This window comes from Symphodus melops (assembly GCF_947650265.1).
Source record: "Symphodus melops genome assembly, chromosome: 11".
Taxonomy (NCBI): domain Eukaryota; kingdom Metazoa; phylum Chordata; class Actinopteri; order Labriformes; family Labridae; genus Symphodus; species Symphodus melops.
Window position 1 is genome coordinate 23965781 of NC_136701.1, and position 16708 is coordinate 23982488.

The 16708-nt window shown below is 43.9% G+C and overlaps 1 protein-coding gene across 5 annotated transcripts in view; it reads right to left on the reverse strand.

The window, feature by feature from the left end:
- Positions 1-249: 249 nt before the first annotated feature.
- Positions 250-16708, reverse strand: part of LOC306832215 (glutamate receptor 4) — a 115805-nt gene continuing 99346 nt past the window's right edge. The window contains exons 12-17 of one of the 5 annotated variants that reach the window (XM_079356708.1): positions 11696-11894; positions 10547-10794; positions 7246-7360; positions 5217-5354; positions 4231-4260; positions 250-2472 (exon numbers count right to left, since the gene is read on the reverse strand). In XM_079356708.1, coding sequence (XP_079212834.1) covers positions 2308-2472; positions 4231-4260; positions 5217-5354; positions 7246-7360; positions 10547-10794; positions 11696-11894 — 895 coding nt within the window. In that variant the 3' untranslated portion in view covers positions 250-2307. Of the gene's footprint in view, positions 2473-4230; positions 4261-4941; positions 5355-7245; positions 7361-8031; positions 8147-10546; positions 10795-11695; positions 11895-16708 lie in introns of all 5 variants that reach the window. The other 4 variants (XM_079356709.1, XM_079356710.1, XR_013780198.1 and 1 more) reach the window with 4 other exon arrangements.

A 16708-nucleotide genomic window follows, 5' to 3' on the forward strand; every position in this document is an offset into this window, starting at 1 on the left:
TGAAAGCTCTCACGTGAACTTTAACCTCACAGTTAGAGGTACTGTTTATGAAGAATGACCCCGATATATCAGAAGAACAGAACAAACACTGAGAAACAGCTGAAGTCAGAACAGATTGAATTGTGCTTGGCCCTAAAAGGGGAAATTCAGATTACTTATTTTACATAAGCAAAACTACATTTCTGTCGGGCAGTGGGCCCATCAGAGAATAAATCTTCATAGAGGCAAATAAGGTGGAAACACATCTGGAATGACCTACACAAACACAACAATGGACATCATGTTCCTCACACCTTCACACCGCCTGGGACGCTCTGTACCTTCTTCTTTAATCATATATTGTCCTAGATGGCATCAGCCTGGCATCTAGCACCTCTGTTAGGAATTCTCTTTGATCAAGATAACTCCCACTTTAAATAAATCTACATTTTATAAAATATCTAACAGCAGGTTTATCTCTGCACTGGCTCCCTAAAAACTCGAGGATTGAATTTAAAATCCTTCTTCTCGCAGACTAAGCTGTGTGTGTTTCCAGCCTTGGGACAACACGTTTCTCATCTCCACACTGAATAAAGACAGTACATTGCAATTTGAAATTTGTTTTTACTTAAAAAAGATCAAAATAAAGATGTACAATTGAACGAAAAATAAGACGCAATATTACACTTCAGCTCTAGAGACAGATGACGGGACAAAAAGGCATGACCTGAAATATTTCCCTGTCGAGAACCGGGAACAAACAAACACATTGAGAACCAACCTCGCTGTTGGCTGGTGTTTGCTGAACATGTGGCGTCTTGTATGCTATTGCAGATTGTCCTTCAGTTTTTTTTAGAAAGAGATGAGGACACTTTGGTCAGCAAAGACTGAAGCAAATACATTTTCTGCTACAGCGTGTCCAGCCTCCCCGGAGGATCCACAGTGTTTCGAATTATTCAACATACAAACAGAGGCTTCATCAGCTCAGATTGGAAAAACATGGACACTTTAAATAACATAATGAGAGAGAAAATGGCATTTTTCAATTTCGTTTGGACTCATGTCTCCACACACAAAATGGCCTAAAAGATCTACCCAGATAATACTCGACTGTCGACATTAAAACCAGGAGACAGACAGTTTTTTTTTTCTTCAAATTTTCAGTACAAAAAATAGATCAAAGAATGAAAAAAATATTATATTCTGACTGCAGAAACTTGATTTATAAAGCTCTACTCATGAGCGACTGTTTGGGTCTACGTCTGCACAGTGAGGGGGCGTGGCTTAAGGATTGGGGGTGGAGCTACTTAACATTCATCATTGAATATATTAATGATTTTGTGTATGTAACAGGTATCAGAATATTTGGGCAGTCGATACCCCTTCACATTAAGAGTTTGAATGTTCCTATATAATACAGTTAAGTAGTCAACACGTTACACATTTTAACACTGCCGTCCACACGTCTCCTTCAAGTGGCATCGTCTTTTTCATTATTGCGATGAATAAAATTTTTAAAGATGATTTATAAAAGAACCGTCGGTCCGTCCACTACAATATCTGCTATTTACATCTGTTTAAAAAGCAAGCATGTTACACAGTCGTCCCTATGTACAGCTAAATTTTTCACTTTGTTTTTTACGGAATATACATATTTACTTATTTTCACAGTTTTCTATGTTTGCTCATATATTCAATATCAATAGATTTCATTTTTCGTTATTATGAATACAAATATTTTCTGTGGTATCTTCATGGCACCAGGCTACAACTCCTCCCAGTGTTGATATCTCACAAGATTGTTGTCCTTGAACGCAGCGCATGTCAGTGTAACAAATACTGTTCAGTTTGAAAACAATCTTGTTGTGGTTCCAGTTTTTTTTTCTTTTCTTGCCAAATCACAGCAATCCCCCCCCAAAAACCGCACAGTTTTCAGTTTACAGTTTTCTGGTCTTCGATGTCATCATAATCCATGATATATCTCATGTTTTTCCCCACTCTGGTCCTCTTCCGTCACTGGAGTAGAAGGTTGAATATCTCCAGTGGTTCAACTATGACCCTTTGATTCAAACTTACGCTTCCTTGTGGGCACAAAATTACAAAAATCTCGATAGTTCTGCCTCTGGTTTTCCACAGATTTCAGAGAGAAATCATCGAGCCACAACAAGTCAGTGGGGTTTGTTTTTTTTGCGCCTCTTTCTGTCCCATCGCTCCCACTGTCGTGTGTGAATCCTGTTTCTTCGTGGTTAGTTTCTGGTTGTTTCATGGGCGGAGTGATTATTGTATGTTCTCGTTATTGGAATAAGGCACTTGAGAGGTTTTTGGTTTTCACGGTAGCTCAGAGGAGACCAGGGCGAGGCCGGAGCTCTGTCGGAGTGGGGGTCCGGTGTGGACGGCCTTGGGACAGTCGGGCGTCAGCACCCGTCCGTTCTCCCCGACGCTGCCTGTGATGGACAGACGGGCCTTGTTCCTCATGGCTTCTGTAAAAGTTAGCTGGGGAGACAAATAAAGAGAGAGGTTTGCGTGCAGAGCAGGGGACACGAGCAATAATTATAAAGCTGCAGATTGGAGTTCAAGGAAAAAAAATAATGTTTTTCTTGTCAATTTACAAATGTTCCAATTTTTTGGCCTAACTACTTTGGTTGAGACCAGCATTGGTTATAAATGTGGTTGTTTTTCTTTAACCAGTTTGTTGGCCCCTGTCTTTTAGGCAATGTTGCAAAATTTGTAAAGATTAAATTAAACCAACCTTAACATAAAATGGTTACAAAATTTTTTAAAATGGCTGCTCCAGGCATGAAGAGGGGGGGAAATGAGAGAAGGGGGACACTGCTACAACAATTAGCCTATATAGCAAATGAGCTGTCGTGTAGCACGTCAGGCTATCAAACCAACCTTTGGTCACGTTTATGGGCAGTAGTTTTGCATCATTTCAGGTCTGTGTTAAGTCCTTGTTCATGTCAATTAGTCATTAGCCTAGCCAACCTGCTGTAGGTCACCTTAACAGACAGTACTTGTGCTTATTAGCCTTTGAGTTATTGCTACAACAATTAGCCAAAAGCGACTCAGCCTAGTAAGAAAACCTTTGGTCACGTTTATGGACGGCAGTTGAGCGTCTTCTTTCAGGTCAGTGTTTCCAGGTTCTCGTAGATGTTTAAACGCAGTCATTAGCCTAGCTAATCTGTTGTGGTCACTTTAACAGACATTAGCTTAGCATAGACTGACCATACGACCCAACTGGACCGTGTTTTCAAGCTCTGTAACCTGGGATCCCACAGATATCTAATAAAACACGAATAGAAACTGCTCGGGGTTTGCCTAGCTTAGCCAGTTAGCCTAGCGTCCCTGTTAAAGACAATAGCCTCGCGAAACAGCTATCAATGACACGTGTTAGTCAAGGTTATCAGTCTTTGGTCACTGTTATATATACGTTAGCCTTGTAGCATATCAGCCTTAGGACATGGTGGAAAGTAGCTTAACATCTTCTCTTCGTTCAGTACTGTTTGCTGCCTGCTAATGTTTAGTAATAAAAAGGCAGGGTGTAAGCTAACATGTCAATTAGCATCTCCCAAAAGCTAAAGTAGGCGCTCTATAAATAAAGACTGATGTGTGAAGATCTAAAACTCCAATCTGCATCAACATTTTCAGTCAAAACAACAGCTAGAAAAGCCCCACAATACAGATCAGCTGTAGAGTATGTATAAAGTATACATAAATGTTGCAAACACAAAGTCAGAAAACACCTTTCATAGCCATTCAGTACTGTATCAAGCCAGCCCCAAACTCCATTAGCGACAGAATTGTTACACAGTGAGTGATAGTTGCAGGCAGAGGGACAGGGAAGCTGACTCAGCAATAGTGAAGCTAATGAAGAGATTGTGCTGAAGTGCTGATGGGGGACACATAACCACGCTGGACAGACACACGCCGGGTGTGCGAGGAGATCTAAAAGTCTAATGGTCGAGGACCTGGGGGAAATATCCGGAGGAAACAGCTCACATCAATAAAAATCAGCTCAGCTCGAGGGGAAACTTCACTGAAGTTTACTTTGGCTTCTCAATGTACAGAGTTCGGATGTAGTGTTATTATAGAGGGCTTCCTGTGTGCTCAGCGCTGGCTTCTTATTAAATTTGCTCTGTGGCTGTAGTTTGATGGTGTATTGTTACTGACAGACTTGAGACAGTACAATCCCTGAGCTACAGCATGTACTATTCAGGTTTTAAGTAAGAGTGAGAGTATTAAAGCCCTCACCAGGATGCAAGGAGCTTTAAAAATGGTTTGCTGTGGAAAAACAAAGCAGTGGAGTGTTACTAGATGGACGAAAGCACTGCAGTTTATGAAATGTCCTCACACGTGTAGACTACTGTGTACAAGTAAGACATTGGTCCTCATTTAAAATTTCAATTTGAAATCAGCATTTTGCATTCAAATTTATTTAGAAAGAATGCTAGGATTGTCTTCTGTATTTATATGCCCAAAAAACGACTCCATCTCATTGAATTTGTGTCATTCTCCTTCCCATATTTCCACCTCATATCCTTCTAAAACCTTCTTATCAAATAGCAGTGATAGCATTAATCATGCCCTTTCTACGTTATTGAGCTCCTGTGAATACACCAGCTATGAATATTATCTCCTCCACTGTGTTCAGAGGGAGTAATACTTTTTTTTGATTTTGGAAGTAAAATGGGTCACACAGTATTCTCGCTTGATAAATGAGGGCCAACGTCTGCAGCCACACAAGCTGCGAAGCATTAGCGGCGTCGTCATGTCTGAGGATGACTCATCGCTTCCTGTCACATCGAGAAAAAGCTCCAAACGCAGACCAGGACGTCACACGACCACATACTGAGCAGATCAGACAGAGGAGTGGGAAGCGTTTTGCAACTGGTCACGACAGTCACTCAGCACGGAGAAGCTAGCAGCAGGGGGGGGGGGGGGGGTACGAGAGGTTTCACTTACAGTCTCTGTGCAGGGAGCTAGTAGGGGGGCAGAAGGGGGAGCAAAGGTTTGGACAGACCCTTTACGAAAACCCCCAGCTACATCTTATCAGCTTCCCCGTCGCTGCCATATGCATTGAAAACCTCGCTAAACTCGGCTAAGTTGGGGATGCTGGGTCTGGGGCTCTGGTTCTGGCTAGGCTCGGGGCTATGGCGGGGGCTGTTCGTGTAGCAGGGGTAGCAGGGGTGCTGGGGAAGGCGGTAATGCGGGTTTCGGGGCTGGGATTGGACCTCCACCTTCATTCTCTTGGCCTCGTTGCGGGACTTGTAGCAGAATTCAATGAGGGCCACCAGCATGGCCAGGCCCAGGCCCCCGACGAGGATGTAGAAGACCCCCGCCACGTTGCTCAGACTGAGGGCCTGGGACGACTTGTCCTGTAGCAGGCGGGGAAAAAGAAAAAGGAAACAAAAAGTCAGCGCTGGTTTTACAGCCGAGGCAGAAAACAAACGCACACACATCAACATCAACTTCTCACCATGCAAACATAAACACACTCACACAACACTGAACATCATCCCTACTCTGACACCTGAATCTACGACTGCACAGCCACGCCAGTGAAAACTATCTCCTGCAACCATCTCGCCTCAAACGTTTCAGAAAATAGTCTGGAAATTAAAGGGACAGTTCAACCTAACCCACACCGAGTGTTAATATGCATGCAGATCATTTGTGTCTCTTTCAGGTGTGTGCTTCAGGATCAAATGAAGGTAAAAATCCAATTTAGGATCAAATGAAGGTAAAAATCAAATTTAGGATCAAATGAAGGTAAAAATCAAATTTAGGATCAAATGAAGGTAAAAAAGAAAATGTGGCTGTTCTGAAACTTTTTCTTTCCAGAAACAATGTCGACCTGTCGCTCATCCTGAACGCAGGTGGAGGAACAAGTTTGTCGCGTGCACAAGTAGAGCAAATGCAAAGTAAAGCTTTTTGTTGTTGTGTTTTTTTACCTTAGCTTAACTTTATCCATTTTTCTTAATCTTAGCTTTATGAAATCTATATGTAATGTGAGTATTTGTAAATTATTGTATCACATTTTATTGATCAGATGACTAACGGATACATCGAGAACATTTCATTCTAGTTTATCGACAATGAACTAAAGTGATGAACATAAACATTGATTGTTTTGCAGTGTTGTTAATAATGTGACCCCACATAGGGGCTTCAAAAAACATAAAAAGGACGAAAACAATCGTAGTAATTCTACAACACTAATTTGCCTTCATTGATTTGAATTGTGTTTGTTGTCTTCCTTAACGTTTATTTATATGCAGCAATTACTTTACACCAACCAGTGTGTTCTGTGTCATATCGAGGTTTTCCCTCAAGACTGCAAAAAAAAAAAAAATCATCAATCAAATCTTGTTTATTCAGCGCCAAGTCCCACGAAAAGTAACCTCATGTTATTAAACATGAAGAGCAGGTTAAGACTATAGTGTAAAAACAGCAACATTGTTCCTGAAAAGAGATGCATGGCTTCATTAGACAAGCGGTATTGAGAATCTAACGTTTTGTAATTTGGAAGAACTAGCCCTTTAATTTCCCTCCATATTTCTCAGCTGTGACATTCACCTTTGAGCCCCCTTTTATTCAAATATATGCAGCTAATCTCACTGCGCTGTGACTCCTGCTCCTTCCTGTCATTTATCTCCCCCAGATAAATCACCTGAGTCCTTAAGGGCCGTTCAACTTATTACCTCGACACAGAGGAAAAGTCTGCCTGTCATGCCTGGTCTCATTTGCAGGTGATGTGCTGTGTGTGTGTGTGTGTGTGTGTGTGTGTGTGTGTGTGTGTCCCCTGCACTTAGGGGTCTGATTAAGAGGACATGACTGATGTGGGATGAGCATGCAGCTTTATTTAAGAAGGTGGCAGCTCTCTCCGTGCTCCACTGCATCAATAATGTGGATCAGTCTTTGAGTGTGTTGCGGCAGGCTGAGGGTGGTTACATGTCGTTGTGGCATACAGTGACTTCTGAGCGTGCCCCGTGACCCTCTGAGGTGACGAACCAGTGCGAGTGTGAGCCTTCGTCTGCGGCTGCAGCGCCGAGCTTAGCTGCTGTAAGAGATGTTGCGTGCCTTGTTTCTGTCATGCTGTATCCCTCAGGCTAGGCCTCAAGTCTCTACCTGCATGTCTGTCAGAGTGTGAGGTGTGTGCGTCATATCAGCCAGCCTGCTGTAATAACAGGACAGTACTGCCAGCATCATAAAAGTTATAAAAGACAAAGAGAGGAAGGGGAGGCTCCCGGGATGGTGGAGACTGACCTTACTTCCCGAGTCCTTGGGTCCACACTCCCCTTTATCGTACCACCATTTGTTTTTCAGTTTGTCTAAGTCTCCTGCTTCACTCAGTTTCAATACGGCAAGGTTTACAGGCGTTCTTCAAATCACGAGGGACGGGGTAGGGTGGGTTGGGGGAAAATAACATAAATAACATCATAGGACATGTTATTTTATGTTATTCAATCAGAAGAAGCCCAACAAGAGCAGCTCAGTACTCTTCACAAAGTGACGAAGCCGGGGAGGGGCCCCACTTTCGCTACATGTCTCTTTGCTCATTGGTCGAGAACAGTGAGGGTCTTTTTTTTTCTTCTCTTTTTTTTTGGGGGGGGGGGGGGCTATTAAGGGGAAGGGGCGGAGCTAACAGACACATAAATGTGGGGCCCCCGGCTGCATCGCTTTTCTGGAACGGGCGCATACTGCCGGGACCTTTTTGAAAAGAAATTCAGAGGTTCGTACTGTCAATACAAAACTATTGGCTCAAGAAATATACTTATGAACCCCGAATTCTCACCCCAAGTTTAAATTCTAAAATATCTAAATTAAGCTAGATGCTAATAGCAACGTTTTCCTATCCATCGCTATTTCAGCAGTACAGTAAATATTTTTGCTTCGACAGTACTTCCTCTCTTCTTGTGACAGTAAAAAAAAAAAAAAAAAAAAAAAAAAAAAATGCGATCGTCCCGGCAGATGCTCCTGTTACCAACAAAACACATTTCTCTTTTTTTACCGCATCAAGGTTCACATGGGCATAGCGTCATAGCGGCTAACCTTCTCGCCACCGCCTCCGCTGCCACACTCTCCTTTGTCGTACCACCACTTGTTTTTCAATTTGTCCAACAGGCCTTGTTCATTGAGTTTTAACACTGCCAGGTTAACTGCACTTCTTGAAAACGATAAAACATATTTGGTGAGAGGGGGGTGAGTATGCCGTCCAATTTGGGAGGAAAGGAAGAGAGGGGGGGGGGAGAGGGGGAGGAGTCAGCAGTAAGAGAGGGACAAAAGGTGGAAAAGTGCATTTAAAGGTTACATCCCATCCCAGGAACCGAACACACGCTGAACGCAAACCTCTCACCTTTCATGTGCTGTGTTAAAAAACTGATTTGAAAGAAATTATTTTCAGTGAGTTTGTGCTATGAACGCCGAAAAAAAGGGGAAATTATTCAAAACAGATTTTACATTAACGCTTTTACACATTTTTCAACCATTTCCTTAGCATTAGCATTTCTTTAGCATTAGCTTGCGCCAGCTAACTGGTTAACTTTGCCAGCTGCAACAGATTCTCCCAGAATCCATAACATCATAGTTTTTTTTTATTTTGTCTGTTGAAACATTGGCGATCAGCGGCGTCCGTCCTTAATGATCGGCATCAGCTGGTGCTTTAAGTAACCTGGTGGTGCTTTGAGCCTGCTTCTGTGTATGATGTCAGTCAATGTAAAGCTCACAGGATTTCTGAGCATTTAGCTGTTCTGGAAAATCACGATTGACTTGCATAAAATGTTCATGAAAAGCAGCTTGAAATAAGTGTGCGTTGTAATTTCACGGCTTCTTGTGAAGCCTGCTGATTAATGAGATGATGAGAGATTTGTCTCAGAGTGCGTTTTGATCCTTTTCATTTTGCATTATTATGAAAAATAAATTTAAAAAAAAAACAGTCAGAGATGGGAATGGATCAGATATAAAAAGCAGCAGAGCTAATATTTCTTCATATGCAGATGATGATGTGGTTTTCGGAGCCATTCGAAATAACAACCCTGCACTGAACTGTGTTGCCTGCTCGTTGAAGTTGCTGGTGTGTTTCCTCGCTGATATCTGGACAAGTGACTGACAGAAAATGATAATCCCCAAAACAACCAGACGGCGGCCCAGAGATGGCGGAGGACTACCGTGATCTGTCAGGGACTCCTCCTGGTCAAAGCAGAGGCTGAAAACTGGCACCAGCCGGGCTGCAAAAACAAACCAGCAGCCGCCGTGTCTGCCTCAGGCTTCATGTGCAGAAGAATTTACAGAAAACAGCTGGAAGGCTTTGATTTACTGTCTGTGTGGAGCAGAAGAACATCTATATGTCTGTTGTCTTTGACAAATGTTCACCTACTACATGATGTTTCAACAAATCTTTAAAACTTGAACATCGACATGAAAATAGACAATTTACAGGAGGAAGGTCGCCTCGTGATTATGTATGTATGAAGGCTGTGGTCCTTCAAGAGGGCCGCCCGGGTTCTTTTACTTCTAGACTGCGAGTACACAACATAGTCAGCGCTTCACTTTTACCTTCAGGTCCATGTAACTTTATTTGTTCCCATAAATTAGCTTGAAGCACCGACTTCAAGTATCAGCATCTCTTCTTTGTTTGTACTTTTGCCACCTCCAGTAAGAAGTGTGAAGAAATGTCCTCGTAAATATCTATCCACAGTGAATAAAAAAAAACCCTGAATATTTGGCCGTTGTTTCTAATTGCAGGTGATAAATGACAGCGGTGGTCCCCTTTAATGGAGAGCCTTTATAAAACTGGTGCTCCCTGGTGTGTTTTCTTACACGTGTGCAGTGTGCTACATTGCTCTCCACAGGCGGAAATGAAGGTACAAGGAATCATGGCTCTGTTCCACACTGTGTCGCAGACACATATACACCTGTGCAGTTTTGCCTTTAGTATATTTACCCATTCGCCTCAGCGAGGCCGTGCTGGTCGGGCTTTGATCGATGAGCCTGTGGATTGAAAGTGCGACTCCCCACAGTAATGACACTGTATTCGGTGGCAGGTCTGTAAATTCAACTATGTGCAGGAGTCACACAGGGCTGCGCTTTCCAATGGCTCCCAAACCGCTATTTCAGTCACTTAGTTGAGCAGAAAGAACCAGTCAGCCGTGAAAGGAAAGCTGAAGTAGCATTAGCGCAAAAAAAAAAATCTCGACTAATTAAATCTGCTTATAAAATATGCACATAAGCTAAAGAGCATTTCTCCAAATGAGACATTTTTCACATGAGCTCTGTAAGCATGCCATTCAAACACGTTTCCCCAAAACTGCAAGCTACGAGCACAAACACTTACCTGGTGAGGAGAGCTGCAAAGAAAAAGAATGAAATAACCACCGCTGCATCATCACACGGACCCCCACATGCATGCAACAAACACAGATGTGAAAAAAAAGCCTGGCCTAAAACAAACTCGCCCGCCCACACCGAGCAGTAAATGGACACAGATAGAGATAGAACAGGCGGCACACCAGGGAAGGTGGAATACCATAACAACACGTAGAACATATTGTTACACTATTCCACCCACCTTAACTGTGAACCCTTGGGCGTAGCTACTCCGTAGCCTTTGGAGTCCAAGTTGCCTCCCACTTTCATGGTGTCGCAGGGTTTCCGCTGCTCCGTGTACTCGTTCATGGTGGACTCCAACAGGAAGGCGTATTTCCCTTTCGACTTCCGGACCCGCGCCACGCCCTCGGCCGTGGTCTTGGTGAAGACCGTGGGCTCGGCGGACTTCATGTATCCCCACATCTTCTCGTAGACGGCGATTTTAGAGCGCTGTGGGGGTTTTTGAGGGAGGTGGAGGTTCAGAAGCAGATGATCGTATGAGAGAGGAGGAAGAAGAAGAAGAGCACATCCACACACGAGAGCAGGCGAAGGAAAGGTGGAGCATCAGTTTGCATCAATCAACAACTACATCAGAAGCATCTCACACATATATTACTGTAAAAACAAACTGTTTAGGTTTTAAAGATCTTTTTTTCCGTGTCTGGTTTTTATTGGCCTGGTTTTCATGCTCACTCCTGTAATTGGCTGATTTGTTTTATTTGTTTGAAGGAAACTTGTGAGTCGGGACATTTTGTGAAATCTAAATAAAAACAAATGATTTTTTTGTTGTAACGATGGTTTGGGTTTTTCGAGGGACGACGGCAGAAATGTTTCTCTCCCGGTGCCGAGAGCTCGACTGATTGATTGTCATGAGTTACTTTTCTAGTTTTCAAAATAAAAGCAGACATACTGTACATGAGGGCATTAACTGAGGTATTTTATCTTTAAAGACTGGAGGTTTTTCTTCTTATTTCTTCAACAATCTTCTTTATTCATTCTGGTCTTTTTTTTTTATCTCCAAGTCTGTCTCTGTGTACATTTTCCCCCCTCTGGGATCAATAAAATGTTAGCTTATCTTTTTCACATCCACCCCGATCCCTTCTTAACTATCAGTGCATCTCGGTGTAACTTCCTGAACCTGATCAACCTTTGTGGCAGAACATCGCCCGGGGCAGCGAGGAGGATTCCTCCAGAGGGGAAGTTCGCTGAACGTGTGAAGACTGCACGACTGTCGAGACGTGAACAAGTCTGTCAAGTCGCTGCAAATGTTAAGAAGATCGGCGTTTTCCTCCGGTGTGTGACAGACGTGGGATCGTTTGGTTCACTGTCTGAGAAGAAGAGCCCCACTCACCCTGAAGAACTCCTTGGTGGAACCAGAGTCCAGAGTGCCGTAGGCGATGTCCGTCTGCTTGGCCAGATCCTCGGCGCTCTCGATGGGGGAAACCATCCTCTCGACGGTGAGGAAGGCAGCGAGGTTAGCCGTGTAGGACGAGATGATGATGAGGGTGAAGAACCACCACACTCCTCCCACGATTCGACCTGACAGCGATCTTTGAGAAGCGGGCGAGGACAGAGGGGAGGGAGGGATATCGAGGGGAAGGTTTTGAAGGGGGTTCAGAGGATGAGGGACAGGAGGAAGAAAAAGGAGGACATGTCCAGGTGGTAGAGGGATTATTGGAGCGGTGAAGGAGGTAAAAAAAAAAAGGAGAGGTGGGGTAAGATAAACAGACAGAAACAGCCAGTCAGTGTTTGGAAACACAGATGATTAAAGGGCATGAATTATGGCTGTGTAAGCAGGAGGCCAAACACGCCACAAGGTGGAGCTCTGACAACGCTCAAACCTCGCAGAGCTTTATTTACCCTTCATTATTGCACTCAAAAAAAAGCTTTGATAAAGAAAAAAAGGTTGGCTACTTTTGTCCCCTCTCCCTCACCTTCCCCCTCCTCCAACCTTTTTGTTTATTGGCGAGTTGAAAAAGAGCTGCAGGTCCGCCCCCCCCCCCTCTCCCGTCCTCCGACTGGCATCGCGGCACCACTGTTCTTTTCTCGTTTGCTCGCTCAGGGGAGACAGATAGCCCGCTGCTCCGGAGCAGCAGAAGGTCGTGAGGAGAATCTTAAAGCATAAATGCTGCATTGAGGAGAACAAACAAGATCTCCCCTTGGTACAAATCAAACAGAGGAGGATACAAAACCCCCTTAGGCCTTGTTGTCAGATGGAGAGAGGGATGGGGGTAAAAGAAGGAGGGGAGGAGAGAGAGAGGCATCTGCAGCAGTCAGAGTTTTCTTGGCGGGTATTGCCACTTTGTCTTATTGCAATCTGGCTGTTTTCCACTGTCCCCACAATTCACACGACATCTCGAGTCTGCACGAGGAACGTTGGCTGCATCCCCTTTTTCTCGCCTTATTCCACATACGGAGCGATCTAAATGCTTTTACACCAACACTGCAGGAGAGCACCTTTTAGAAGAAACTTTACTTTTAAAGGCTCCTGCCGATAAAAACAACCATCAATCTAACTAAAGAGTCGGCGAGGAAGCCTCTGTTGTTGCTGCCTGCTGCAGATCAAAGTGCCCGCAGCAGCTCGGGCGACTTCCAGCTGAGGAGTGCTGCAGGTCGAGTCGAGCATGCCTCCTCTCTGCGCACACGGGAAGCTTTGCCCATGAAATAGACTTACTTGACGTATTAGCTCTGGATTTGAATACAAATGACTTCCCTCTCTTTTCCTTTTTTCTTTTCTCCCCACTCTCCGTTTTCCTTCTCCTTGAGAGACGCCCGAGTATTTCAGAAAGAATTTGAATGTAAAATAATGAGTGACAAGGCGGGAGGGGGTTGTGAACGATAAGATGTGAGGATGCGTTCTGTCGTCTTTCTTCTCCCTTTTTCTTTTTTTTATACCTACAGAAAAATCCCTGCATTCTCTCTCTCTCTCTCTCTCCCCCTCTCTCTCTCTCTCTCTCTTTGCATCATTTTTTTCTTCTTCTATGAATGCAGCAGAGGATTGTGGGAGTGTAATAATGGGCCCAGAGGAGGAGTGTCTGTGTGCAGTGTGTTTGCTGGCTGATACCAGTGACTTTGATCCACAGTGACACGCTGCTGTGTCTTGATGGGTTCGCAGTAAACAGAGGGGGATGGGGGGGGGGGGGGGGGGGGTGTTTGAGGCCGGCGTGCGTGCGTGTGGGGAGTTTGGCTGATGTTTAAGCCACATCGAGCTACCTTCTCTGTTTACCTTGTAGTAATGACGGACTGCATAAATAAAGCAAAGAAAAGGTCGAATCATGTAGCGGAGGATGATCACACATTTCCACAACAAGCTAAGTCAGCGGACTGGTATCTGGAGGGTTGCTGGGTTAAATCCAGGTCCAACCAAACTACAGAACTGGGAGAGGAGCCCGCTTCATCTATATCTTCATCTGAAGCCTGGACGCATCAAGACTGACAACGATCGTGTTGAGGCTGCTCATCTTTGAGTCTGGTTTCGGCTCCAGGTTAGCCAGCATGCTACGTCATGTTGGATCTGTGTTACAAAGAGTACAGACATGTTTATTCACTAAATAACTCCTGCTGCTCCATGCTGAGTTTTCTACAAACGGATTCTGTTCATCACCAAACACTGAACTTTGTTTGCGCTCGTTGATCAAGTAAGACTCAGACCAGGTTAAATGAAATCCTTCGAAGGAGGCCTGGAGACTGAGCCGTGTAGGGGAAGTGGCCCTTCTTGTTTCCGTTCATGCTGTGATCAAGAGGTGCACGCTGAATCACAAGATAAACTTATCAGCTCATGTTGAACAGGTAAGACAGTCGTCTGATGTCTTTAAACAGCATCACTTTAATTCAGCTCTGCAGCCTCCTTCGTCCGTCCATGCTTCATTTAAAAGTGACTAAACTGTCCGTCAAATGTGAGAGAGAAGATTGTGAGTACAAGAGACATTAAAGTCAGAGTTGAGTATTTACTCTCCGAAGGTTATGAAGACTTTGGAAGTGTTTTTTTGTTCAGTTTAAATCCAGTCAAACTTTGTTTCTGTGCAGTTCGAATCATCGAAAGGCGCTGGGCAGGACTCGACTGTGATGATGTACGAGCTCGGCGTTCCCACGCCACGAGTGGAGGAAACACGGGAAGCAGACGGGGAAGTATCAAAGGGAAGAAAGTGGGGGGCGAAACACAAATTGGCTCCTTCGCTGCAGTCCACGAAGCCTCGGGGTCCAAAGAAGACGAAATGTAGGACGCAGAACGAGGAGAGCTTCAGCGATTATACAGCAATTAGTCATCTGCTCCCTCGAACTGATTACATTGAATTAATTGTATTTTTCAGATTAGATGAGATCTTATAAAGTTCGGAGTGATTTACATGTTGGCTGGGTGGCATCTCTTCATCCTCTACAACAGATTAGATTATTTACACATAAACAATAAGAAGAGACTAGAATGAAGTGTTGTACAGGGACAGCTTTTTGAAGGTCTCAAGTCTTTTTACTGGAGACTCTTTTCTCCGACTGGACGGACTCCAGGTTTTTAATCAAGACCAGCACCCGGGCAATTTATCAATATTATATACACACATATATATATATATATATATATACATACATATATATATATATATATATATAATATTATGAATAGAAAGAAAACGCTGCTTTCTTCAAGAACAGATGACTTCAGTTCATTTGTAGTTACGGCCTCAACCTTCCCTGCTGTTATCAGTGACTCGCCCCGCTGAGGCCTCGGTCTCGGTCTTGGTCTTGGTCATGGTCATGGTCATGGTCTTGGTCTTGGTCTATGTCTAGGTATCGGTCTTGGTCTAGGTCTTGGTCTATGTCTAGGTATCGGTCTTGGTCTTGGTCATGGTCATGGTCTTGGTCTCGGTCTCAGTCTTGGTCTCGGTCTAGGTCTCGGTCTTGGTCTATGTCTAGGTATCGGTCTTGGTCTAGGTCTTGGACTCGGTCTTGGTCTCCGTCTTGGTCTTGGTCTCAGTCTTGGTCTTGGACTCGGTCTCGTCTTGGTCTTGGTCTAGGTCTTGGTCTCTGTCTCGGTCTAGATCTTGGTCTCGGTCTTGGTCTAGGTCTTGGTCTTGGTCTTGGTCTCAGTCTTGGTCTCAGTCTTGGTCTCAGTCTTGGTATCGGTCTCGGTCTTGGTCTAGGTCTAGTCTCTGAATGTTTTGATCTTGTCTCAAGTCATTTGGACTTCTGCCGTGTTAAATGTTGATATTTTCTACAAATTCATTTCTGCCAAAACCACCACATCTGCATTTTTCTTGCCTAATGTAAAAGCGACATGTTTTTATTTTTGTCTTCGTTGGACAGGACAGCTGCAGAGAGACAGGAGGAGGAGAGAGAGCGGGGGGACGACGCGCAGCAAAGGGCCGAGGTCATTATGACCCATTTGAAGATAAATAACACACAAAACTTTTGTTTTTTTATAAAAAATGTTGTTTTTGTGCTTTTGGTGTCGACTGATTGCATCAGAAACTTCTGTTCAAAAGCAACAACAAAAAAAAAGTTCAATAAACGAGCCTCTTTCTGGGGTCATCTTTGTGAATAAACAGACTGATCAGTTTATTGGATCTGCTCAATGAGAATCAAGCATTCCTGTTTGATTTTACTGCAAAGACAAAGACACACGTTTGAATATTTCACAGCTATAGCTTCAAAGAACTGTTGGAACAAACAGCATATAGAAACACTCACGTCTCAAACCTTTACACTGAGTTATATAGAGTTTATCTTCTCAATCTGAAGCCTCTGAAGAAGGTGATAATTCAAAAAAATAAGAGGGATTAAAATACAACATGGTTCATGTGACCAGCCTGAAGAAAACCTCTCTGTGATGGGACGAAGTAAACTCTCCTCACTTCCTTCTTATGCTTCCTTTGATGTGTCGGAAATATAAAGCCGCTGTCAGAGACGGTTTGGTGCAGAATGTGTGTGTGTGTTTTTTTTTTTTTTTTTTGCAGGACTTAAGGAAATGTTTTTTGGGGACACACAAGGGAGAAAAATGGGGACCAAGACGACGATGCAAAGTGGCGAAGGTAAAGAAGTGAAGCACTCTGGGAGAAAGGCAGAGCTCCGACCTTGAGCGGCGTCTAAATAAATGAGTAGGCGCTCGTCTGCTCCCAGGGTGATACCTGGGGCGAGACCACACTTTCTCATTTATTCATAGCAGAAAAACTGTCACTCCAGATCCTTCCTCTTCCCCTTTCCTGCCCTGCAGCCTTACTGCCTCCTCGCCTCGGCTAAAGACCTGATACACAGACTGTATGAAAAGATGGACGGCAGGACAGGGACCCAACAGTGAAGCTAAACATTTAGGTCATAAGCTCCGCCTCCTTTGTGTTAACAGATAGGACATTACTCAAACTATATAAAC